Below are 26,288 nucleotides of genomic sequence, written 5' to 3'. Positions count from 1 at the left end.
AATTAGGGTTTGGTGACTTATAGATCTGCAAACCCTAGAGGATTTGGGTTGGGCCTTGCTATACTGTGTTTTCAAAATGGGCCTATATATCTTTTCAAATATACAGCCTTTTTCTTTGCTTAAAAATATTATTATTGTAAAAAAAGTTACAGCCGAAATATTCTTAGATGAATATATAATTGTATTGTAGGTATTGTCTTGATAACAAGCAAACATGAAGATATTCATAATATCAAGAAACTTATAACAAACATATCATATTTAGGATTTTCTCGAATTTATATTATATTACCTTTATTATACAAAGATGATCATGAATATACTCACAAACTTAGGATATACGTCAAACATGTTACGAAGACCTAAAAGGCTAAAGACTAAAGTAATTTTTTGGGTGACCACCGTTTAATGATTTAATAAATACCAACCATGGGTGAAAGTTTTGTAAATCTAAAGAGTTATGTCCAGTCACAACTAAAATGTTTAAGAATATGACTTATTTCTTAAAACTCTTCCATTTATCTTGATAATTTTTTGGTTTAATCAGTCGATTGCTACTCATTAGTCGATTGATATCCACTTTGGTTTGAAAAATTCAGTTTGCAACCTGTTTTTAAAAAAATTTCAATTTAATCAATAACTTTTGAAAAAGTGTTTCAATTAGGTTCTTTCAGGAAAAAAAATTATTAACGCCGTTAATGGCGTACCACGTGTCAATCTCTGTTTTTTTTGTTATATTTTTTTGTCACATGTCAGATCATTGGTGTGACACGTGATATTTTCAGTGTCACGTGACAAGATACTACCATGTTAGTGTCTCTGTCAAGTATTTGTCTTAATTTTAATTTAGTCATCACATATGACTATTTGTTTTAATTTAGTCATCACATATCTTTATTTGTTTCAATTTAATCCTCATTCTATTTGTTTCAATTTAGTCAATTTTTTTTTTCAAAATAGAAAAATATTGTATCTCTTGTAAGACAAAAATTATTATTTATATAAATATTATATTAATATTTATTATTAAAAAATGACTTACAAAATTAAGTATTGATATTTTTATTAAAGTTTAGTGGTAAAATTCACAAATAATAAAACATAAATTAACAATTAAGAAAAAATGTAATAGGTTATGACTTTATTTTTAATAAAAAAAATATGAGTATTCTTGGAATTATTATACTCTTTTTTATCTATATCGAAGAGTTTTCATCATTCCCTAACTATTTCAATTTTACCGGATACTTTATTGATTTTTATACACTTGAAATAAATAAAATTTCATTCTCGTACAAACACAATAAAATTATATATTTTATCGTAAAGAGTCTCCTATGAAATTAATTTACAAACCAATTAACTTTTTAATTTACGTAAAAGGATATATTTTTAGATTATTATGAAATTGATGAAGTTGTAGAAATATTGATAAGTTTAAGACACCTTTTAGGGTGAGGTCGTCATTAGTGTAATGACTTACTTTTTTATTATTATTATTATTATTATTATATTATTATTATTATTATTATTTTGAAAAGTCTTCACAATAACGACAACTTTAGTTTTTTTTTTAAAATGTGAATTATTTGTAAACATGAACTCAAGTTTGATTTTTTTTAATTATAATTTTTTTTTACTTTATTTTTATTATTTATTTAAATGTATTATTAATTTGTTTAAACTACTCAACTAAAAGTAAGTTAAAAATTGTTTTAACCAATGTTACAATGGAAAAAATTGTTCATATAGACAACGATATATCATTTATTTGTACTCCACTAAATTTTTTATATTAAGTAATTTCAATTTTATTATTATAATAATCTTTATCATGTATTCAATTAATTCAATTATTTTTAAATATTAAATTAATTAAATAAAAATATAAATCATTAAAATAAAGTAGAATAAAAATATATATCACTCTACTTTAAATCAATTAATAATACATTTAAACAAATAATAAAAACAAATTGAATAAAAGTTTATAATTAAAAAAATTAAACTGAAATATTTTTATATGTGACAACTCCACATTAATAATAATCTAAAGTCGTCATTCCTAAGAAGACTTAGTTGAGAAAAAATAATAATCTAAAGTCGTGTTATTAATATGAAGATTTCTTTGAAAAAAAAAAGTCGTCACACAAAAAATGACTTCATCTTCACAGCTGTCCTAAATTCATTAATACTCTTCTAACTTCACCAAATTTTGTAATAATTTTAAAAATAGATCCTTTTATGTAAATTTAAATAATAAATTAACCTGTTTCCGTAATGAAGGTATTTATATGATAGGGTGAAAAATATTATTATAAATAAATTTTATCGGTATTATAAATTGATGTCCATTTCTTATTTATTCTAAGACACAATTTATTAACAAGTTTTTTAAAGGTTAAATAGTTATTTTGGATTGTTCATCGGTGATAAGTTCAAGTAACCTGATTATTTCTTTTATGCAAAAATAAGCTAATTTTTTTTATTGAAAACATGATATTTGCAAACAAAAAAACCATATTGATTTTGTTAATTTGTACATAATTACTCATAGAGCATCATGATCCGACACAATTATTCTTCAACCCATTACAAGGTCAATAATTTTATTTTAACATCGGTAGACTATAACACACTAAGACTTTTTATGTTCTATTTTTCTAAAAAATATGCAACAATCTACAACACTACTCTCTTATTCACAAACCATCAAAAGCAATAACTTTTTCAAGTCGTACTTAAAGAAATACTTAAATTACTTTTACGAGCTTATTTCAATATTCATTTTCTTGTATTTTATTTTTTTCTATAAGCAAAATCTATTTATAAATCTGATAATTCCACCAAAACCCTTGAGGAATTCTATTTCCTTTCTTTTTATTTTTGTTCTTAATTATTTGTTCCAAAAATTTACTTAAACTCGTTAACATTTTTAAGTAAAAAAAAAACATTAGTTCCAAAGCCAAGTTCAAGTATAATAATGACTTTATTAAATTGAATTCATTTACTACCATCTTAAATATATGTAAAGATTTTCAACTAAACATACACTACAATATATGCCTTCTCAAGTTAATATTGCAACTCAAAGTCGTTATCGTTGAGAAATTTCTTTCATTTATATTGGCCCGTGTTTATTTACCCGTTACTGAAAATAATGTATGTTAAGCTTTAATGATGACTACGAAAAACTTCAAACCTTAGAACAAGTATTGTTTCTATATTTTTAATATAAACACCGGTGCAACCAAATCTAAATCATGCTGGAAAAAATAATTTCATGTTTAGTTGTCATTTTCCTTTCTACATTAGTATGCATCTCAATTATTGTTCTGATGTAACCTCAAACTTTTTTGTAGGTTAAAAGGAACTAAAATAGAAACACATGTTACTTTTTCTTTCGATCAGATTTTCATTTGAATCAATAAAGAAATTTGCAATATTAAGGATATCGTTAGAAATTCTATATCAACTAGAGATAACACCATAATATATAAGGAGTGCAAAATTCACCTTATAAACTGATTTTGTAAGATTGAATTAAATTTAAAACTCACGTCTAACATAGATTAATCTTCACATGACCCAAATCACTATATTTATACATATTTTTTATTTATCATCGATAAAGTTTAACAAGATATTTCGATATATTTCAAATATAAGATCAATAATACACTTTATCGTTATAGCATATATTTTCATATTTGTTATTGTTCTTCCCACTTTTATCCTTTCTATTTTTCATACTATTTTTCCCTTTAAGTGAAAAAAAAACATTTTTTATTCCAAAATCATAACTACAAGCATGATCTCGATTTCAGCCATTATTATAAAAATCATATATTGTGTCATTCACTAAAACCAATTAAGTCAATTTTAATACTTTTTATTAATAACTCGTATAGTTGTAGTTTTTTCTATAAGCTCGTTTTTTTTAGTAATGGTACATGACAATATTATTATAACTATTATTATTATGAAGTCAACTTAAAGTACATAGTTTGAATAGAAAATGAAAAAAAAAACTCTAAATAAAATAAAAAAAATAAAATCTAAAAAAATAGAAGTAAATTCACAACTAACCTCAAAACATGAATTATAAAATATAAATTATTTGTAAACATAACATATTATAAGAAATATAAACTTAAAACATAAAATAAATGAGAGAACAGGAGAAAATAAATTAAAACAATTTCCTTATTTATTTCCATCAAATCAACATTATCTATTTATAAATGCAAGTGTAGCTTAATCTTAAAGATTACAAATAATTCAAAATAATGTCATTTACCTGCTATTATTATACATTAAATAATATTGATTATGAATTACAAAGCACTAATGAACACTATATAGGGATGACAACGGGGCGGGGCGGGGCGGGTACGGGTATCATGATCCCATCCCATCCCCATAATAAAAATTCATCCCCATCCCCAAACCCAACGGGTATACAACTTTTGACTCATCCCCATCCCCACCGGATAACGGGTATTTTCTTATACCCATACCCATACCCATTTTTTTATTGTTCCATATATCAATTAAATATTTTTTATAAAAAAAATTTAAAAATCACACCAACGGAATCATGATACTATCAAAATATTCAATATTAAAATAACATACTCTTTTTGATTTTCATGATGTCAAATATTAAGAAAAATATTATAATAGTATAAATCTCAAATTAAAGTATCAAATAACAACTAAATAAAATTCAAATAATTATATAAAAGCTAAAAAATTACACATTACTAAAATTTTATAATAACCAAAATATTTATTAATTTTACAAATGATCAGTGGTTTCATTTGCATTCGATCCACCTACACATAGAAAAAAATGAAAAATTAGATATGATATAATAATTGAAATTGAAAATTTTAATTACTAGAATATAATGTACCTTCTTCATCAGATTCATTTTCACTCATGAGAACATCTTTTCCTTTTAATTTTTTAACACCTACAAACACCAAATGTAGAATATTAGATGAGAATTCACAAAAAATACTAACAAAAAATATTAATAAATTTGAGTAACTTACCTAGATGGTTTGAGTTCCATATCCAACTTCTTGTACACATCAAAGCCTCTATAGTAATATGATGAAGTCGACTACGGTGAGAAGTTAATATCTGACCACCAGTACTAAAAGCAGATTCAGAAGCTACAGTTGTTATTGGAATAGCTAAAACATCCCTTGCAATTGCTTGAAGGGTTGGAAACTTTAACCCATTTGTTTTCCACCATGATAGGATATCAAATTCTTGTGTAACCGGCAAATTATCTTCTTCCAAGTAATAATCCAACTCTGTTTTCATAACTGTAGTTCTAGATTTTTTCTTTTTTGCCATAAACTCTAAAAATTCATTCGCATCATTATCAACATCCTTTCCCAACTCCAATGATGTAGCTCTATAAGAAGAAGTTTCATTCTTTTTTGATTGATATTCCAAAACCAAATCATAGCACATTTGACGAATCCTACTAAGTTTCAGATCAAAATCATTACCATACAATTTATAAAAATAATATTCTAACATGTCCATCTTGTACCTTGGATCTAAAACTGAAGCAATTGCCAATATATCATGAATAACACTCCAGTAACTTTCAAATTTCTTTAACATTTGTATTGCCATATTTTGAATGGTTATCTCAGGAGATTTAACCCAATCATTTATTGCAATCTTGATCTCACAAATCTTTGGGAAAAAGATGTTCGCAGTTGGGTATTTGGAGCCAGAAATGATTTCTGTGATGTCATTAAATAATTTTAGCCTTCGACAAACATCCTTTGCAAATTCCCACTGCATATCAGTTGGCAAAGAAGTGTATTGAGCTTCACGTTGCTTTAACCTAAAAAACACATCCTTATAACATATGGCAATATCAAGCATCTTGTAAGTAGAATTCCATCTAGTTGGGCAATCCAAACTTAACTTTTTAGTGAAAGAAATTCGCAATTGTCTAGCTGTTTCCTCAAATTTTTCCATTCTTTTAGGAGTTGCTATCCAATATGCTACACTTTCTCGAATTTTTTCCACCCCTTCTTTTAGGACGGCTAACCCTTCTTTCACAATCAAATTAAGGATATGTGCTGAACAACGCATATGAAGCAAAGACCCTTTCTTAATGAGTGTGTCCAACTTCAACTTATCCTTAATTTTTTCAATCATGCTATCATTTGTGCTGCAGTTGTCTAAAGTGATAGTAGACAATTTTGTATCAATATTCCAATCGAACAAACAATCAACTAATACATTGCAAAGTCGATCAGCTGTGTGAGGTGCGGGAACATAAATGAACCTATAAATTAAGCAATATTTTGTAAGACATATAATCTTTCTAGAGGTGCATAAAAAAAATTACTGGAAAATTTATAAATTAAAAAAGGTGTACCTCAAAATTATATTTTGCAATGTCCAATTGTCATCAATATAGTGAGCTGTGATAGACATATACCCTTTCTTTTGATTGCTTGCAGTCCACATATCCGATGTAATTGCTATTCTTCCTTTATTTGTATCTATCAACTTCATAACAACTTGTTTTTCATGTTCATAGATGCCGAGTATCTCTTTCTTTATCGTATTTCGTGAAGGAAGTTGAAATAATGGTTGAATTGTTGTCACGAATCTAATAAAACCAATATGGTCCACTATTGACAATGGATATTCATGCAATATAATCATTGTTGCAAGTTCCCTCTTGGCATTTTCTTCATTATAAGCTCCACAAGCCAATTCCTTTTTGCCACTTGAAATCTTAGAAAAAAGTGTTTTTTGTCCCCCTTTTCCTTTTGCTAAAGCCTTCTTTTGAATACATATGTTTGTATGATGGTGCAAGTGCTTTGTTCCATTCTTTGTTTCTCCACCAAGCAATTTCTTGCAATAGTTACATTTAGCTTTGTATTTTCCATCAACTTTTATCTTTTCAAAGTGTTCCCACACAACACTTTTCAATTTCCCTTTCTCAGGCTCTACTTGTGTTGTTGAATGTATTTCATCATGAACTTCTGAAGGTGTTTGCGTAGATGGATTCAATGGAGATTGACTGTCATTATTGGAACTTTGAAAGGGAGTTGGTTGTTGTGAACACTGTGGTGGACTTGGTACCTGCAAATCTTGATCTCCTGTGCTCATTTTCTCTAGAAACTAACATACGTAACAAAAAAAAATCAAACAAAGTAAAAAGGTTAATTTCTTTTTTAACAAAATATAAAAGGAAAACCAATAATCAAGTTTAAAAATATTTCAAATATTTTTTATACTATTAAAAATTTATATTATACCACTTAAACGAAATAGCACAGATAACAAAATTAAATTAATAATAATTCAAATTTAAACATAGATTCTTCATCTTTTGATCTTGAATTAAATTAAGGATTTATGCAATTGAGCACTTAAAATTGAGAATTAAACATTATCATGAAACAAAAAATAAATAATAAATAAAATTATCATAAAGGAGTAAAGATAATTAAATGTGTGACCCAAATTTGAGAATATCCATTTGAACATAACATAACGAAAAAAAAAATGTATAATTAAGATTATGATAAAAGGAAAAGTACCTTGAAGATCTGCTTAAACCTTGAAGAACAAGCCAAACAATTAAAAGAGAGTAAAAAAGTGTATAACCAAAGTAACAAAAAGAAGAGCTACAACATAAGAGTCAAACATTTTCATGAAAATAAATAAATAAATAAAGATAATCAAATGTGTAACCTAAAAATTATTTCATAGAATGAAATTGAGGAACACCTATTTGAACATAACCATGTACAGAGAGTAAAAATTATGTAATAAGAAGAAGAAAAATTACCTTCAAAATTAAATCTTGAAAAACAAACCAGACAATTGAGAGAGTAAACAAAGTGTATAACAAAAACAAAGAGAATGAGAAATATGTTATATATATATATATATTATATTATATTATATTATATTATATATTATATTAATATATATATATATATATATATATATATATATTATATGTGTGGATATCTTATGTTTATATATATATATATATATATATATATATATATATATATATATTTATAGATATATATTTATTTTAAGTATATATTATATTATATTATATAATAATATAAATATAATAATATATATTATATTATTATGTATATATATTATATGTATATGCGTAGATATTTTATGCTTTTATTTATATATATATATATATATATATATATATATTTCTTTTAAATTTTTATAAATTTGTAATGTTATAAATTTGTTTATAAAAGATCTCACTAGTTAAATGATTAATTTGTTTTATACGTATATATTATATATATTATATTATATTATTATGTATATATATTATATGTATATTATATTATATTATATTATATTACATGTATATGTGTAAATATATATATATATATATAAGTATATTTTATTTATATGTATATATACTATATTATATTATATTATATTATATTTTATGTGTAAATATATTATTTATTTATATATATTTTTTAGATTATTTAATAAATTATAAATAGTTTAGTAATTTAAGCGGGGATGGGTATTTGGGCGGGTATATATATATCCCATCCCCATTACCCAGTCAAAGCGGGAATTCCCCGTCAAAACGGGGACGGGTTCGGATGATACCCACGGACACGGGTTTATTTGCCATCTCTAACACTATTAGTAATTATTTATTACAACACGTGTGAGAGGGTGAAGACCAGTCATGCAAACACTAAGATACACAGTGAATTGATTTTTTGTACTAAAATAAAACTAGGGTGATATTTTGAAGTTAACAGAAACTTTAATTTTATAATTTTTTATGCGTTCCAACCCACAGGATTCCATGTTCTGGTTTCTGTCACCAAAACCACTTATGCTTTCGACTTTCCTCAGATTGTAGTTTATTTCTAATTTCCAATCCAATTTTTTCTCCATATGCAAAGAACAATTTCTTAAACAATCAATTGACATTATTATTTTTTACAAAAAGAAAAAAATAGTTATATAATAAATAATCACAATTTTTTTTCTTGACTCTGTCATCTTAGTTTTTAGTTCAAATTTTGATTTAATAGGCATATTTTAAAATTCACTCGACTTTGTCTTCTGCTAAACTACTAGCAATTTCCAAACGTGTAAAATGCGTTTGATGGCGTTTTTGTTTTTTTCCACAATTCAGGAGCTATTATGTTTTGATAATGATAACTATATTGCATATTGATTATTTATATTACTGATATATATTTTTTATAACTGTTTTTGTGTTATATTTACTATTTATGAAATGAAGATAACTTATTATTTAATACAAGATTCTAACGTATAATTCATTGACGGACCCTTTAACTCAAAAATAGCTATATACTTTCCAAACGATCCTTACAAAATTATAACATAGCATTGCACATTATCATTATTGTTCATCAGGAATTTAGGAATAATAATTTATAGGATTAAATATATATTTGGTTCCTATTTTTGTTAAAATTATTCAATTTGGTCCCTATTTTCTTTGTTTGTTCAATTTGGTTCTTATTTTTGTAAAATCGCATTCAATCGAGTCCTTTTCCCAAATAGTGTTAAAATTGTTAATGGAACAGTGACAAGGTGGAACTGTTTGGGTTACGTGTCAAAATTTTGAATATATGATCGCACACGTTGGCACAATGTTTTCGTTGAAAAGAAATTAGAGAAAAAAGTTTGAATTACGTACAAAGATAAAACATGGTAAAGTTAAAAAAATTAAAAAATTTGAATTGAGGGTTTACTGTAGCGAGAGTTCGAGAGGAAATTGGGCATTTGAGAGTTCGAGAGTTCGTTGAGTGAAAAATTGAAATTGGGCATTCGAGAGGTTGAGAGATAGGGAAAAATTAGGGTTGTGAGAAAGGGGAAAATTAGGGTTATTGGGTGGTGGAGTTTCTTGTTCATCAATTAGGATTCGCGAAGAGGGAAATTTGCGCTTGGAGAGTAATTTGTGATTGAAGCTTCGAGATTGCGCTTGGAGATTGTCAAGCAAGAGGAGACATACCTTTCAAACACGAATTCTGAATCACCAACCGGATTGTGCACAAGTTTCTTGCTGGGCACAATTTTGCTTGAAACCTCTCAAACCCTAATTTCTTCCCCAAATCAATTTCACTGACTTTTAAACCTACAATGGCCATAAAATTTCACTGTGCCAACGTCACTGTCAAAAATTTGACACGTAACCCAAACAGTTTCACTGTGTCACTATTCCGTTAACAATTTTAACATCGTTTGCCAAAAGTACTCGATTGAATGTGATTTTACAAAAATGAGGACTAAATTGAACAAACAATGAAAATAGAGATTAAATTAAATAATTTTAACAAAAATAGGACTAGATATATATTTAAGCCTAATTTATAATACTTGTCGTATACTTTAAATGAAAAAAAGTGCTTACAAACAAGAGAAGGAAACTACACCCTCCTACATTTCGAGTGTGTCGTACAGTTAGAAACGACAAAAGGGTGAAAGTCTTTACGAAGGTTTTGTAGAATTGACAGTTTTCGTTTTTTTTTCTATAAAGGTGACATTTTTCAAAGTTAGAAAATAAATAATACTGAAATAGTCGTCTTCCCTCTCCCAAATTGATTTAAAATGTAAAAAATGAAAGAGAAGTTATATTATTTAACATTATGTTTTTTTCTTTTAATTTTGAACTTATTTTCTTCTATATTTCAAAATCCCTAAACTATCCCTGTATCTTAATTGATGAAACATAATTTTTAAGTTTCTTACTAAATAAACTTTAAATATAATTTAAGTTTTTGAATTGTGAATTTTGTACTTTTTTATTTATGGTAAATTTATTTTATTTTTAATTGATGTAAGATATTTTATACATTTTTTTTATAAAGACATACATATATGTGAAATTAACAAATAATAAATTTTGTCAGAATAATTTATAATTTTAGTATCATTTAAAAAATACATTTTGAGTTTAGTTTAAGTTTATAAAATTAATTTATGAAGTAAAATTTATTTATTTATATATAATATATAAGTAGGTATAAATTTTAATTTAATTTTGTATTTCCATTCATATTAAATAATTATGGACCTTGGTTGTTCACTTTATTTCTTTCTTACTATCTGCATTTATGGATGATAGTAATGAATGATGGGGAAAAGAGGCTTTTGTGGATGCCACATTGTTATTTTTGGAAGTCACTGTTTTGTATGGTTTCCCTTTACATTTTCTTTTTAATTGATTGAGAAGTAGTTTTTAGTTTTCAGTAGTGGAAGGTAATGGAAATGTTCCTTTATTTTTCTGTCTTTTTTCTTACAAAGTTATCAAAATGGATGTAGTGGAGAGAATTGTCATCTTTCCATAAACATTTATGGCATAAAAAAAATTGCTCTTATTTTTATTTTTTTATCTTCAATCTCATGCACACTTACTTTTTCCACTTTTGTTTTATCTTCTTTATACGTATTATTATACATTTTTTGGAAAATAATTATTATTTAAAAAGAACTATATAGTTCCAATTCCAGTTATTTATAGAGTCCAACTTTAACCCTTTGTTTTTTTCTATAATACGAAAATCTGGTGTCTTTTTTCAAGAGAAGAGTCATTGAAAACTGGAAGTTGAATGGGTTTTTCATGAACATCAGAAGTTGATGCAGCAGAACAATTTTGATTTGTGTAGCTCCTGACAACAAAGGTCATGGTAAATCACCATTATACCCTCCTGAGAACAAAGACCAGTCATAGTTGGATTATTTCAATTCAACGTAGTTAGTCACAATTTCACATGGTTATGTTATTTAAAATATTTTAGGAATATTATTTTTTAATAATATACTTATTCCTATTGAAAAGTTATCAATGAACATTTTTCTTTTCTTTTATAATGTATTTTTATTCCGACAAACGATTTAATTATTTACCAACAAAAAATAATTATACACGCAAGTTGCATTGCCGCACAGACACGGTTTACGTAATGTGCAGTACAACATCTCTGTGAGTGGAAGTACAATGGGAGGCGATCGGAATTAAACAAAAGTTAAAGGGTAAAAAAGGAAATAAAAATACCGCGCATTTTGCACCTGTTTATAACTAATAGAATAAATAAAAATGATAACTGAAATGTGTTATTCAACATTGCCGTCGAAAATATTTCCCCCTTTTTCTTTTCCATTTCACCTTTTGTTCACATCCTTTTCAGTTTCTCTTGCCTTAACGATCTCAGTGTTTTTGTTTCTCTACGCTCTCTCACGCGATGGCGCCGGGAGCCGGAGGCTTGCAGCTCACTTCCCTCGCCGGTGACAGAAGAGCCGCCGCAGCTGACTCCGATGACCTCGAGGATGTGCGGCTGTTGGACTCCTACGACAAAATCGACGCCGAAGCGAGGCGGATTCAGGTGACCGTCACCGGCATGACCTGCGCCGCTTGCTCCAATTCCGTCGAATCAGCTCTCAAATCACTTGACGGAGTTATCAGCGCCTCCGTCGCACTGCTTCAGAACAAAGCCGACGTAGTTTTCAACTCGGCTCTGCTCAAGGTTCGTCTTTCTCTCTCTACACAGTTACTTTTGCATCTTCTATTTACTGCTTGTGAAAATTTAACTTGTTTGAAGTTTTAGTTAACTATGCTTTACAAGTTATGTTCTGCTTGGATATAAATCTTTGCATTAAACACTTGCAGCAGATAAAATTAAGAAGAAAATGTGTGCTGCGGTCACTTAATTTTAATTTAGGGAGAAAATTAATTAATTTTAGCTTTTTATTTTTTTTCCTCCTAATTTGTGGAGAAGTTTATCTAAAGCCATAATTGTAGTTTGTTTTAAAGTATTTTAGATAATTAATATATATATATATATATATATATATATATATATATATATATTTAAAACGATCTCTACCTAACAATTACTTAATTATTATGAATTGAGAGTATATTTCCGTTATGTTTTTTCTTTTTTTGGTTTGGATGTTTTTTTACCATTTTTTTGGCCTTAATTGACTGCATTTGGTCAATCGTGGGCACGTGCTTTACGTCTGGAATTGAGATCCATGCTCGTAAAATCAGTAATCATGCTGTTTTTCCCGGTGAATTTTGCTGTTGTGTTTTTTATTGCTGTTATTTATCGTCTGCTTTCTATATTTATTGCTTTGGTCGCTGGTGATTGCATTTAAGTGGACATTTATATACTGTGTTCCTGTCACAAGTCATACATAACTTTTTATCTGGCAAACATTCTCCAACTCAGCTTTTAAAGTATGTATGGCGATTGCATTGTTTTTGTTAGTTATACTTATAACTGTGTTAGCTTTTTTTTTGGGTTACTTTTACATGTTTGTGTTCAGTGGTGGGGTTTCTTGTACTTGGATATGAAACCAGGTTTTTTGGGGTCCTCAGGTACAGGTGATCACCGTGTATGTTTTTCTCTAAGATGTTGACTGGAATTGATGTTAAGCTTCTTCTCTCAGCTCTCACGATAATTTATATCATAAAACTTCAATTGATATCGATATTCCTCTGATCAACTCATTCTCTTAGTGGTTATTTTTTCTTTTCAGTGGTATAAATATTTTGTGCACAGATATCATAATTTGGCCACTAAGGCAGACATCCTTTTAACCATCTGGTTCTGCTACTACTGAAAGATGATACTCTCTCTGTCCCAAAATGATTGTAACTTTAAACTTGTGAAAAAAAAATAAAATTCTAAGTAACTAATGTTAGCAGTTTTCAACGAAACATTAATGTTCTTATTCCCAATCTGTTAACAAATTAATTACTGTGTCTCAATAAAAGTAACACATTTAGTGAATGAGTAGAGTCATTTTAGTAAATATTGTTTGATAAAGTGATGTATTTATCATCGTTCTTAATCTATGCAAAAAAAAAAAAAAAAACTTAAACTGAAACTCATTATGAGATAGAAAGAGTATATTTGATTGGAAGATTATTGTTTGACTGATACATGTTAAGTGATGATTAGCCAGTCCTTTAGTCCTATATAATATGAATAAAAACAATTCTTTTTTTGCAGTGATTTAGTAGTCGAAGCTTGTATTTGATAAGATATTGCGTTATGTGTTTAAACCTGTCATATTCCAGGATGAAGACATTAAAAATGCAATTGAAGATGCTGGGTTTGAAGCAGACATATTACCTGAATCCAGTACTGTTGGAAAGATGCCACATGGAACCATGGTGGGACAGTTCGCAATTGGAGGTATGACATGTGCAGCATGTGTAAATTCCGTTGAAGGTATTTTAAGAAATCTTCCAGGGGTCAAAAGGGCGGTGGTAGCTTTGGCTACTTCGGCAGGTGAAGTTGAATATGATCCCGGTGTAATTAGTAAAGATGATATAGTCAACGCGATTGAAGATTGTGGTTTTGATGCTTCATTTTTACAAAGCAATGAACAGGATAAAATAATCTTAGGGGTGGTTGGTGTGTACAGTGTGATTGATGGACAAGTTTTAGAAGGCATTATTAGCAGCATAAAAGGAGTCAGGCAGTTTCATTTTGACCAGATTTCAGGTGAATTGGATGTTCTGTTTGATCCAGAAGTTCTCAGTTCTAGATCCTTAGTTGATGCAATCCAGGGCGGAAGCAATGGGAAGTTTACATTACATGTTAGAAGCCCTTATACGAGAATGGCTTCTAAAGGTGTTGAAGAGATCTCAACTATATTTCGGCTCTTTGTCTCCAGTTTGTTACTTAGTGTGAGTATCTTTTTAATCTCAAATCACATAATGATCATATAGTTTCATTGTATTTCTTTGTCTTCTTTATTTGCATTTCTTTCCATCTAATTGTGATCTCTATGGGTACATAATATCACATGTCAAAATTCTTGTTAGATGATGTTCTGGCACCGACAAACACTACATATTATTTGTTTTAAGTTGTGAACTGTGCTTTATCTTGAAAACTCATTGACAATAAAACAATTTCTTGTTTATACTTAGAAACAGATTCTTATATATATTTCATTTGAGAAGGGAAAATTAGAACTGTAAAGAAGTTGTGGGCGGTTGGGATAGAAATCATTTATTGCCTTGCTTCAGTATTCTAAAATATTAGGCATCTTACCATCCTTGGAGAGTCTGCAATTGTCAAATCCCATAAACATATGCCTTGTAGGGAATTCATCCATACATTAATTTCACATAAAAGAAGAGGTTTTCTATCTTAGTATCATCTTCTCTTAATGAAAAATACGCATACTGAAACAATACAATATTTGATATTGCTGAAAGGAAAAATAGTTCTATTTAAAATTTGAGTCATAGTATAAACGGTCCCTTGTGTTTTTAGGCTATGTTAGATTTTTTAACATATTTTTGCCCGATGCTTGTCTCAGATTCCTCTCTTCTTCGTGAGGGTAGTTTGTCCTCATATACCAATGGTGTATTCCCTCTTACTTCGGCGATGTGGGCCTTTCCTCATGAGTGATTGGTTGAAATGGGCATTGGTGAGTGTCATTCAATTTGTGATCGGTAAGCGCTTCTACATAGCAGCTGGCAGAGCTCTTAGAAATGGTTCTACAAACATGGATGTCCTTGTTGCAGTGGGTACTACCGCTTCTTATGTTTATTCTGTTTGTGCTCTTCTATATGGTGCTCTTACTGGATTTTGGTCTCCAACTTACTTTGAAACAAGTGCTATGCTCATAACATTTGTATTGTTGGGCAAGTATTTGGAATGCCTTGCCAAGGGAAAGACATCTGATGCTATCAAGAAATTAGTAGAACTTGCACCTGCGACTGCTTTACTAGTTGTCAAAGATAAAGGTGTGCGTGAATTTCAATTTATTTGTTTTTTTTTTGTTTGTAGAAGGAACAAAAGGTATTTGGATTTCATTATCTTATATGTAGGTTGAAGGATCATTAATTAAGGTTATTATCACATTTATCATGTTCTGGATGAATATGATGACAACTAAAATTATATTGATATCTAGGTGGTAAATGTATTGAAGAAAGGGAAATTGATTGTTTGCTTGTTCAACCTGGGGACACATTGAAAGTTCTTCCTGGTGCAAAGATCCCTGCTGATGGTGTTGTTACTTGGGGCTCAAGTTATGTAAATGAAAGCATGGTAACAGGTGAATCCGTGCCTATTTTAAAGGAGGTGAATGCTTCTGTTATTGGAGGCACAATAAATTTGCATGGTGTCCTTCATGTTCAAGCTGCCAAAGTAGGATCTGACACAGTTCTGAGCCAGATTATTAGCTTGGTTGAGACAGCGCAGATGTCCAAAGCTCCTATTCAGAAGTTTGCTGATTATGTAAGTATATTGGTCATGGTTGTGTTTGCCTATGTTGCCCTCAGGGTTACCTATATTTTTCTCGAGTTACTTTCACAGTGAATGCCTTTTGCTTAGTATTTTTTTTGTAAAGAAAGGATTACCTTGTGAAACTGTGCTCCAGTTCAGCCAATTGTTTCATGTTTCAAGGTGACCTGGCACTTCCAACCAATCATTTTCTTTTTGTTTCAAATGTTGCAACTCTTCTTACTCTGGCAATCTCAAATTTTAAGTTATATTGTAGTTTTACGTGGTTGTTACTCTCTCTACAGTTTGTTAAGCAAAATTTCTGGTATTTGGAATACCCTCATCTTAATAAAAGATACATTGAGTATAAAGGAATCGTATAGTCTGTTCCTTGACTGTTTTCTGGCTAATTTGGTTAAGCTTGTAAAGTTAGGGTAGTCTTTTGAAGTCTCTCTGATCTCTGAAAATTAGGGTCTTAACGATTCTAGTTATTCTAATTTGTGGCTTTCCTCCTAAATGTTGGGAATGTTTTTGCTTGTTCATCATTTCTGAAAGTAGTCTCTATTTTTGAAAGTAGCCTCATCTTAATAAAAGATACATGGAGTAGTTTATTGGTCCATAGAGGAGTGAATATATCATTAGCTTAAGTTCTATTCTCTTGGTTTGCAGGTGGCCAGCATATTTGTTCCATTGGTCGTTTCTTTGTCATTATTGACGTTATTTTGCTGGTAAGGTCACCTAACTGGTTTGGGCACATTAATAGATGTTGATAACTAATGGATTGGAATTCTTAATCCTTCTTATCTTTAAATTTGGCTCATTATCTGTAGGTACATTGCTGGGTCTATTGGAGCTTACCCAGATGACTGGCTGCCAGAAAATGGAAATCACTTTGTTTTTGCGCTGATGTTCTCAATATCTGTAGTTGTGATTGCATGTCCCTGTGCACTTGGCTTGGCAACACCAACGGCTGTGATGGTTGCAACTGGGGTTGGGGCTAACAATGGAGTGTTAATCAAAGGGGGCGATGCATTGGAAAGGGCCCAGAGGGTGAAGTACGTGATATTTGATAAAACAGGCACTCTAACTCAGGGAAAAGCCACTGTTACTACTGCCAAGACATTCACAGGAATGGAACGTGGAGAATTTCTTAAATTGGTGGCTTCTGCTGAGGTGAATTTTAATTTCTAAATGACTGTTACGTTTTTTTTTCTTATTGTCTATTTATTCTATTGATGATACATATCTGGTTCAGAGCATTCAGGTGAATTTATAGAGGATTCATATAGGATATTTCAATATTTCCTTCCTTCTTGTCTGCTTAACTTCTTGAAAAGCGTTATGGCACGAGTAGCAAGTTTAGAGTAGATTAATGAATCATAATTTCTTATATGTTTGATTGTCAGAAAATTACACGCTTCTATATCTTCTCTGATTCCTGTAGGGTAACAACGTAACCAATTATGACTTGTAATATTTCATTTAATTTTTATGATTCAGGCTAGCAGTGAACACCCACTAGCACAAGCAATATTAGCATATGCACGCCATTTTCATTTCTTTGATGACTCTTCTGCTGATACTGGTGCTGAGAATGACGTGAAAACTGGTTGGCTTTTTGACGTCTCAGACTTCTCTGCTCTTCCTGGAAGAGGTGTTCAATGTTTGATTGATGGGAAGCGCATTTTGGTATGTCCGTTTACTATCGTGGTCATCTTGATCTCTGCAAACCTTGGAATTTGCTTCTTGTTTTCCTGAGAGTTGTAACCATGGCACTTTTGTCCTCAACAGGTTGGTAACAGGAAGTTGATGGCGGAAAATGGCATACATATTTCAACAGAGGTGGAAAATTTTGTGATAGAGCTTGAAGAAAGTGCAAAGACAGGGATACTGGTAGCATATAATGATATATTAACTGGAGTCTTGGGGATTGCAGACCCACTAAAGAGAGAAGCTTCTGTAGTCATACAGGGTCTCCAGAAAATGGGTGTCACACCTGTTATGGTTACAGGAGATAACTGGAGAACAGCTCGTGCGGTTGCTAAGGAGGTCTGTATATTTGTGTATTATGTTTTATTTATATTCGCTATTAAAATCTGTGTTCTGTCTGCCTTCTTATAACTATTTGCTTGTGTAAAGAAGATCAATAACCACCGAAATATTGTTGCAATTTTGGTGTTTAAAATCAAGGGATATGGGAAAGACATGCTTAAGATCCAGGGATGAAGAAACTTGTTTTAACTTGTAATCTGGCGTTTTTGAGAAGGCCTATTGTAGGTACTCTTAATTCATAACTAAAGTGGTATAAGTTGAAACACTGATCTGATGTAAAATATGAAGTTACCGGTATCTTTAGCTCTCCATTGTGAATCATAACTCAACTAACAAACTGTCCGTCTAAAGCAAAATTAGTACTTAAGTACAGAGTTGCATCATAAATTTTATGGGATAGAAACTTATACAACACTTGATATTGGGATGGAAATTGATGTTGTCTAACTTGTGTTTAAAAAACGTATTGTATGACAGGTTAGCATACAAGATGTTAGGGCAGAGGTTATGCCAGCAGGAAAAGCTGATGTTGTTCGTTCATTCCAAAAAGATGGAAGCATAGTTGCAATGGTGGGTGATGGCATCAATGATTCTCCTGCATTAGCTGCAGCCGATGTTGGTATGGCTATCGGAGCTGGAACTGATATTGCAATTGAAGCTGCTGACTATGTGCTGATGAGAAATAACTTAGAAGATGTGATCACAGCCATTGATCTTTCCCGGAAGACCTTCTCTCGAATTCGATTGAATTATGTGTTCGCAATGGCTTACAATGTTGTGGCCATACCAGTTGCGGCTGGTGTTTTCTACCCTTCACTGGGGATCAAACTACCACCGTGGGTTGCTGGTGCATGCATGGCTCTCTCTTCTGTAAGTGTTGTATGCTCTTCTTTGCTTCTTAAAAGATATAGAAGACCCAGACTTACTGCAATACTTGAAATAATTGTAGAATAGCAAGAATGCAATGAGAATAATTATAGGTTTTAGCTTGTGAGGGTATAAATGAATTGGGATCGGAATTTGTTATTCCAATTTTGTGCATGTTCCTTTTCTTTTTCTGCATCCTGGGAGATGCTGTTGTAACTGTAGCCGCCAATTAATTGTAAATTGTACTTGGATTGTAATTGACGTAGCACTTCCACTAGTTTTTATCTATGCTCAACTTCTTCGATGGAGCCACACGTAGGGGACGATTTGAATGTGTATATGGTCCTGAAGTTCACGCATTGATGCGATCTTTCCAACCTAGTGAGGGACCTAGGTTCTGATTTTTTATTTTTTATTTCTAAAATAAAAGAAGATAGTTAATTTTCTTCTTCACTCATTTTATTGTATATTAAACAAATATTCTCTCTAAATAAATTATGTATGCAAAAATAAAAGTAAAGTGTTTTTTTTTTAATTTCATAAAGCCACTTTCTCTCCTCCATTCCTTTTAATTTTGGATGGATAATGAAAGATGTAGGCTCTCCATCCTTTTAAATCTTCTTTCCATTATTTTAAATGAATGGATTCGATAACCATTATTTTATATTTTGTAATATAACTATTGTATATTCATAATTAGAAGTAAAATTCAGACCGAGTGAAAAGCTAAGAATCATGGTTTACTTTAGTAAATTATTCTTGCCTTTACTTTCAATTACAAAGATTCTTACCGTATTTTCATTTTTGTTTTTCTTGTTTGTAAATGCTTGTAAAAAATATTTTCTTTTCATCATTGTTATACAAATTTTAAAACAATAAAGAAAAATTAATGTTAAAAGTGTAATTTGTTGACAAAAAACACAACTCTAGTAATATCTGAGCAAAATTAATTACGCGAATACGTAGTCAGTCGGTATAACGTGTAATTTAAGCAAGTTTTTTCCATAGGCTACCGTCAATTCGCGTCACTAAGGTCAATCCAACATTTTTTATTTTCATTGGCAGTGAATTGTTAATAGATTGAATACATTTTTATAAAGCAAATGAATGGAAAAAAGTATCAATGATTTCTTATGGTGCGTACTGATTCTATAACATATGCCTTTTTTCGGTTATTTAATTAAAATTGGTTTAAGATGCAAATTATACACATATATATTTTTTTATAATGTATGTTTATGTGATTTGAAACCACCTGTATATATTCATTTCTAAGAATGATTTGTTTTTATCGAATACAATTTAAATGAAGTATTTCAAGTGTTGGTTCTATTATTTTTTAAATCAGAATTAAATCTCCATTCCAATAATCCACATAAAAAAAATTATGTATTCGCTTGAAATTCCACTTTCTGATTAAAAAAACAATAAAAACACAATAAGCAACATACTACATTTATGTTTTTTCCCCTTTTCTATTCACATAAAACTATGGATTGAACTCAAGTAATTAATCCAACACATACACACTAGTACCTTAAGATTATCCTTTGGTTCTAGAAATGTTTCTTCCTCAAACTTGGTATTCAAAACCATAGTTCAAACCTTAGATGTGACCAAGACTTTACATTAGACCCTAGCCCTTCTCTATGTAAGTCATTGGATATAGACTATATATAAAAAATATAACTATTACCCACACTTTTCCTAAAGAAATATCATTGCATGTGAACAATGGTTGGTATTTGTTATTATTTTTCGTGGCGTGCGTTGAATTGAACAATAGAAGAATGAAGAAAGAAATAGTGAGAGTTGATTTTTCATGTATTGCATTACACCAAGTCAGATTTCCCTTCCTCAATGTTTCTCTGTGTACGGAAAATTAAGTTTGACCATCCGTAATAAATGTTTCATGGAAGCTAACATGAAGAACAATCAAACTTTTTCTTTCTTTGACGCATTACAAATACTATATTCCTTCAATCTTTTTGTTTCAGTCCCTCACTTCACACTGATAATATCATAGTAAATTGTAAACTAGGTTAAGCTTTTGTTCCAATCTATATTAAAAGAAATTTCCTTGCTAAAGATGTTTGCAGAAGAAAGACTTATAAATTATACTTAGCTTCGACTCAAACTTTCTTAAATAATATAAAACTTTTTAAGACACGAAAACTCTATGATGTCCTTTAAACTCTTAACTCAAAATTTTACTCTACAACTCCACGAAGTCATCTATAACTTTAAAGTCTAATAATAATTTATAAAGAGTTAAACATACTTTTATTCTTTAATTTTTAGTAAAATTGAAATTAATATCTCTTTAAAAATTTAGTCATCTAATATTATAAACGCGTGAATTTAGTTATCTTAATTAACTTTTGTTATGTTTGTTTAACGTTTTAAATGTGTTTTAAGATAATTTTTTCTGCTAACATTGTAGTGAAAATGTGTCAAACGGTGTAAACAACTCAAATTATTATGAAACATTAGATAAACATAACAAAAATTTGGTTAGATGGATTAAATCCATACATTTATAAAGTTAAAAGACTAAATTGAGTCAATTTTAAAACTAATTCAAATTTTTATCTAAGAGACAAAAAATATATTTAATTCTTTTTATACATATTGTTTAAATCTCGAAATTAAAGAAGAAAGTTGTATTTAAATTTAATTTTGCTATAATTAAATCAGAATAAATTTTCTTTTTCTGTTCTGTTAAAAGTTCCTTATGGTCATCAGTATTTAAAATATTTTTTACTTTCATTTAAGTATTATGTTATCTAGTTTTCTTATGGTGATTAGTATTTAAAGCGTTCAATAAATCAAAATTTTGTGTTCAACATACTGTTCTTAATCCGTAGTTATATCTTTTAAAAATAAATTATTCATCAAACTTAAGTTATTCATGGAAAAGATGAACTGGAATACAGTTAATTATATAATATTTAGAAGACCAGTTTACGTGATAGAATAGAACCGGTCAGAGTTTAAATTGGTTTTCTTTTCATTTCCATTTCATTTGGATATATAATTTTATGCTGCATAAGATGCTATTTTTTGTAATATATATATTCATGTTTAGGTTACGTTTGGATAGAGTTTTTTCCAGAACATAAACAAATTATAACTTTTTCAAAACATAGTTTTCATATTAGCTAACCTCAATTTTTTATAAGTATTTTCAAAATATGTATTGTAAACAATTCCTAAACATACTCTAGTTCAGTTCTTACCATCACTTGTGTTGTTTTACTGAGTCAAATTTATGCAGAAACGAAGAATGAAATTGCAGATAGAAGCATATTAATTTGATACAAATTTTGATGAGTGGAAGAAGTGGTCCAAGTTCTTGATGCATTGTCTCTTTCTCTGCTCACTGCAATTTCTGCATATAAATTTCATACCAATTTCATTTTGCCACTCTATTTCGCTCTGTTCTTGGCACGTATGTGTCTTAATTTAATTTTCTTAAACGTTGTGTTTCAACTGTATTATATATATTGCATCGTTATCGTGTAAATCATAAAATAATAACACAAACTCAGAAGCAAGAGCAGAAGGGCATTTGCCACGCGTCCACCCATTCATCCATAAAATAAACACACGTAATGAAGGGATAACCTTTAACACTTTCTTTTCAAACTAAAAAGAATTTGCTACGTTATCTTGCGAGCGGCAGCAAGCAATTGTTTTGTGATGGAAATCAGATAGATCGAGTCACAATCAGATCATGATGTTTGGATTTATACGCTTTTAAATAAAAAGAGTTGTATTTTGACTAATGATTAATAATTATATAACTTTTAGTCAAGTAGTAAGCGCTCAATCAAAATCAAGGTCATGAGTTCAATTAGTTGACAAAGTGATAAGTTTTCGATCGAACATATTATTGCAAAAAGGAAAAATTATAAAATATAATATATACTAGTAAAACAGTTTATGAATTAGTTGGTAACCATATTATTTTTTTAATTAGTACATTAACTGCTAACCTTAAGATCATAATTTAAAAATTGAGTTATTGAGTTAAAAGTATTTAATAATAGATCTATTAAATACTAATATGCTAATTAGTAAATGCAAAATAGTAAAGATATAAATATACAAGTTATTGTGTAATTATGAGTTTTGTTATATAAATAGATGTATTGTTTTATAATTATAATTTTGAAAATTTGAAAATAATTAAATTTCTATTGAAACTTGTAGTGTTTCTATTTATTTAATAATAAATAGAACAAGGAAAGATGGAAAATATATTGATAATTGTGAAAAGAATCACAAACTAAAATCAGTAATTTATAAGTAAAATACAGTTAAAAATAATCTAATTTGAGATATTTATCACATAATTTTATAAAAATTAAATTAGTTTATAAAATAGTCAAATAAAATTAGTAAATAATTTATTGATCATGACTACAAATGTATTGTGGCTCATAAATACGAACTTACACATCATTGTGAGGTATGGCATGATGAAATGTGTAAAGTAATAATATATCTTATATTTTATGTTAATTTTTGAATTTTAAATCAAACTTAAGTTTATATTTTAAATATAGTAAAATTTATTGATTATCATTATCAACAAGTTCTTAAACATTTTGTTTTTTTGTTTTTTGTTTTAACGTGAAAAAGACGTGGCAGAGTGAGTTAAAATTCTATAAGTAATCAAGATATAATACATAAATAAACACCAACCTTCATCTTGTAAACTTTTTTGAATTAGATTCAAACCAAATTTTAAAATAAATGATTATTATAGTTTCACATTATTATAGGTGGTTATAAACTTATAAATTTATATTAACTTCTAATTTATAAGCTTTAGTAAACTAGTTTTTGAAATACATCTTAAATATAGATGAAGTAATGGATAAACGTTTCAATTAAGAGTGTATGCATAATTCCAAACAAAAATGATATATTGCAAATTAATATAATATTTGAATATTTCGCTATTTAAATATAAGCAAACACGTGCATTCCAAGGTAGCTTATATAATAATAGTGTAAGATATTTTATGTTGTATTTATATAGAAGAAAACACGTGTAAGGTTCAAGTGCCAGTTATATTTTAATTATTAGGATATTTAACTAATTTATAATGACAAATATGGATAGTATACGCAACGTAAATTTACTTGAATTTTTTTATTTAATCAAATATAATTAATTATCGTGCACATTTTACATATTAAATTAAAAAATAACAAGTTCGTAATATTATTAGTGATTAAGTCCTTTGAATTTTTGGTATAAAGCGAGAACATGTTACATGTGATGTCGGCAAATCTTCTACCTTACCTGCTACTCACAAACAAATTTACACTTTTTTTAAGTGAAGTATTTTAATTACTAAATTACTTCTTTTCAAATTCATATTAATTTAAAAATTGTAGATTTAATCAAAATTTTAATAATTTAAAAATTACATAATTATAGGAAAAAAAGTAACCTATTTGAATTAATTCATGCTATATGTATACATACACTGCATATATACCTTTTGTGATTTTGGGAATCCAAATAAATTAAAATTATAGGGTTTCTTAATTCTTACTCAAACTATCCAAACCCTAACTTTTTCATCTTTTTAGCTTGTTTTTTATACTTGTTATTTGAGTATTTACTACTTTTACCATTTGATATAGTTAAAATACTATTTTTTAACTATAGATTTTAATTAAAACATTTCTAAATAAAAAAGGTTCAGACCAATTATTTATAAATAAAGTTTTTAACGTGAGTTGTAAATATATTGGTTTGAGAATTAATTAAGCAATTCGTATATATTGAAAGTGTTATAATATAAATTGTAAAAGGTGTTTACATGTCTTTGTATGCTTTTCTGCTGTTATTTTTGGAAGGACATTAGCCGAAATTAAAAGTCAACACAGCAGGGTTAAAGGACTTTAATTACATAATAATTTATGTTATAATTAATTAAATAATTGTATGTGCGATTAATTTGACCAGTTCTTGGTTAAAACTGTAGTAGTGTTTAGTTTCAAAGAATTTTTAAGGCGAGTTAGTTACTTATAAAAATACGTATAAATAAAAATATTATTTTAACATACATATTACGTATAAGATATTTAAATTTAAAGGAAATTATTTATAAATTTAAAAAGATATTTTATAAGTATTTTTAATTTAACAATTTTTCTTTAATTTAAAACAATTTTTATATATGTGGATCGATTTTAAAATCATACTTTTAGTTTTAAGTTTTAAGTTTTAATAATAAAATATGTAGTTAGAAAGGATCATGAACGTTGATAATGATTGAAAAATTAAATATTTGATTAGGAAATTATTCATTTTTCTATCGAATTGGCTAGAGTCAGTCAAAATTGATTCTTTAGATCAATGAGATGATAAAGTGCTTTCTTTTATTAAAGAAAGGAAAAAAGTATTTAGCTTTTCTGAACTTTATCTTTTGTATAAATTGATATCCCAATAATTAACTTTATCTTATTTTATTTTTAAACTTCATCATAAACTATATTTTCTTCAAATTAATCCATAACTTTTTATTTTTCTACAAATATACACCTTAATGACAATTTCATCTCAATTAACATCTAAAGACCACTCATTCTATAAATAATCGCTCATATCAAATTAGGAAAAACCTAGAACGAAATATTAAAGATTTCTTCATTTGTTATTTATTTATATCCTTTTCGTTTACTAGTTTGATTTTTATGAATCGATTTTCAGACATTAAATCATAAGAAAATTTAGAATTAAAAATCTAAAATAAAGCTTTTGAATTTTTTTTTATCAAACAATTTTATTACATTTTAACACAAGAAGAAACACATTAAAAACTTATATCTTTGTAAATATATCATTTTTAATTGCATTTTACATGTCTTTAACTTTTCTTTCTTTGATTCCTTTTATATTCTTCTTATTAATTCACATATAGGATTACAATGAATTGTTCTTTAAATAGAATTGAATATTTTAAATTATATTTGTGTAAAGTAAAATGAATGATATATACATGAAAACAGTTGACAATTAAGTTGACAATTAAAGTATGAGTCTTATT

General features: G+C 28.4%; 1 protein-coding gene across 1 annotated transcript; it reads left to right on the top strand.

Annotated features, from left to right (window-relative positions):
- The first annotated feature begins 12,143 nt into the window (after positions 1 to 12,143).
- Positions 12,144 to 19,541, top strand: LOC114162264 (copper-transporting ATPase RAN1-like). Its single transcript, XM_028046091.1, has 9 exons — positions 12,144 to 12,567; positions 14,130 to 14,744; positions 15,386 to 15,815; positions 15,986 to 16,311; positions 16,966 to 17,024; positions 17,127 to 17,469; positions 17,797 to 17,985; positions 18,088 to 18,345; positions 18,826 to 19,541. Exons 1-9 carry the CDS (start codon positions 12,286 to 12,288, stop codon positions 19,300 to 19,302), a joined length of 2,979 nt encoding a protein of 992 aa, XP_027901892.1. The 5' UTR covers positions 12,144 to 12,285; the 3' UTR covers positions 19,303 to 19,541.
- Positions 19,542 to 26,288: the final 6,747 nt, after the last annotated feature.

Source organism: Vigna unguiculata, chromosome 9, assembly GCF_004118075.2.
Source record: "Vigna unguiculata cultivar IT97K-499-35 chromosome 9, ASM411807v1, whole genome shotgun sequence".
Classification (NCBI taxonomy): Eukaryota; Viridiplantae; Streptophyta; class Magnoliopsida; order Fabales; family Fabaceae; genus Vigna; species Vigna unguiculata.
This window is presented reverse-complemented; position numbering and strand designations above follow the sequence as displayed.

Bases quoted from the DNA above. Each gene is read 5' to 3' on its own strand.
- LOC114162264 (XM_028046091.1), top strand. From the start codon at position 12,286: ATGGCGCCGGGAGCCGGAGGCTTGCAGCTCACTTCCCTCGCCGGTGAC. The intron at 17,025-17,126 runs GTAAGGTCACCT...CATTATCTGTAG, and splicing joins TTATTGACGTTATTTTGCTG to GTACATTGCTGGGTCTATTG. The intron at 17,986-18,087 runs GTATGTCCGTTT...TGTCCTCAACAG, and splicing joins TTGATGGGAAGCGCATTTTG to GTTGGTAACAGGAAGTTGAT.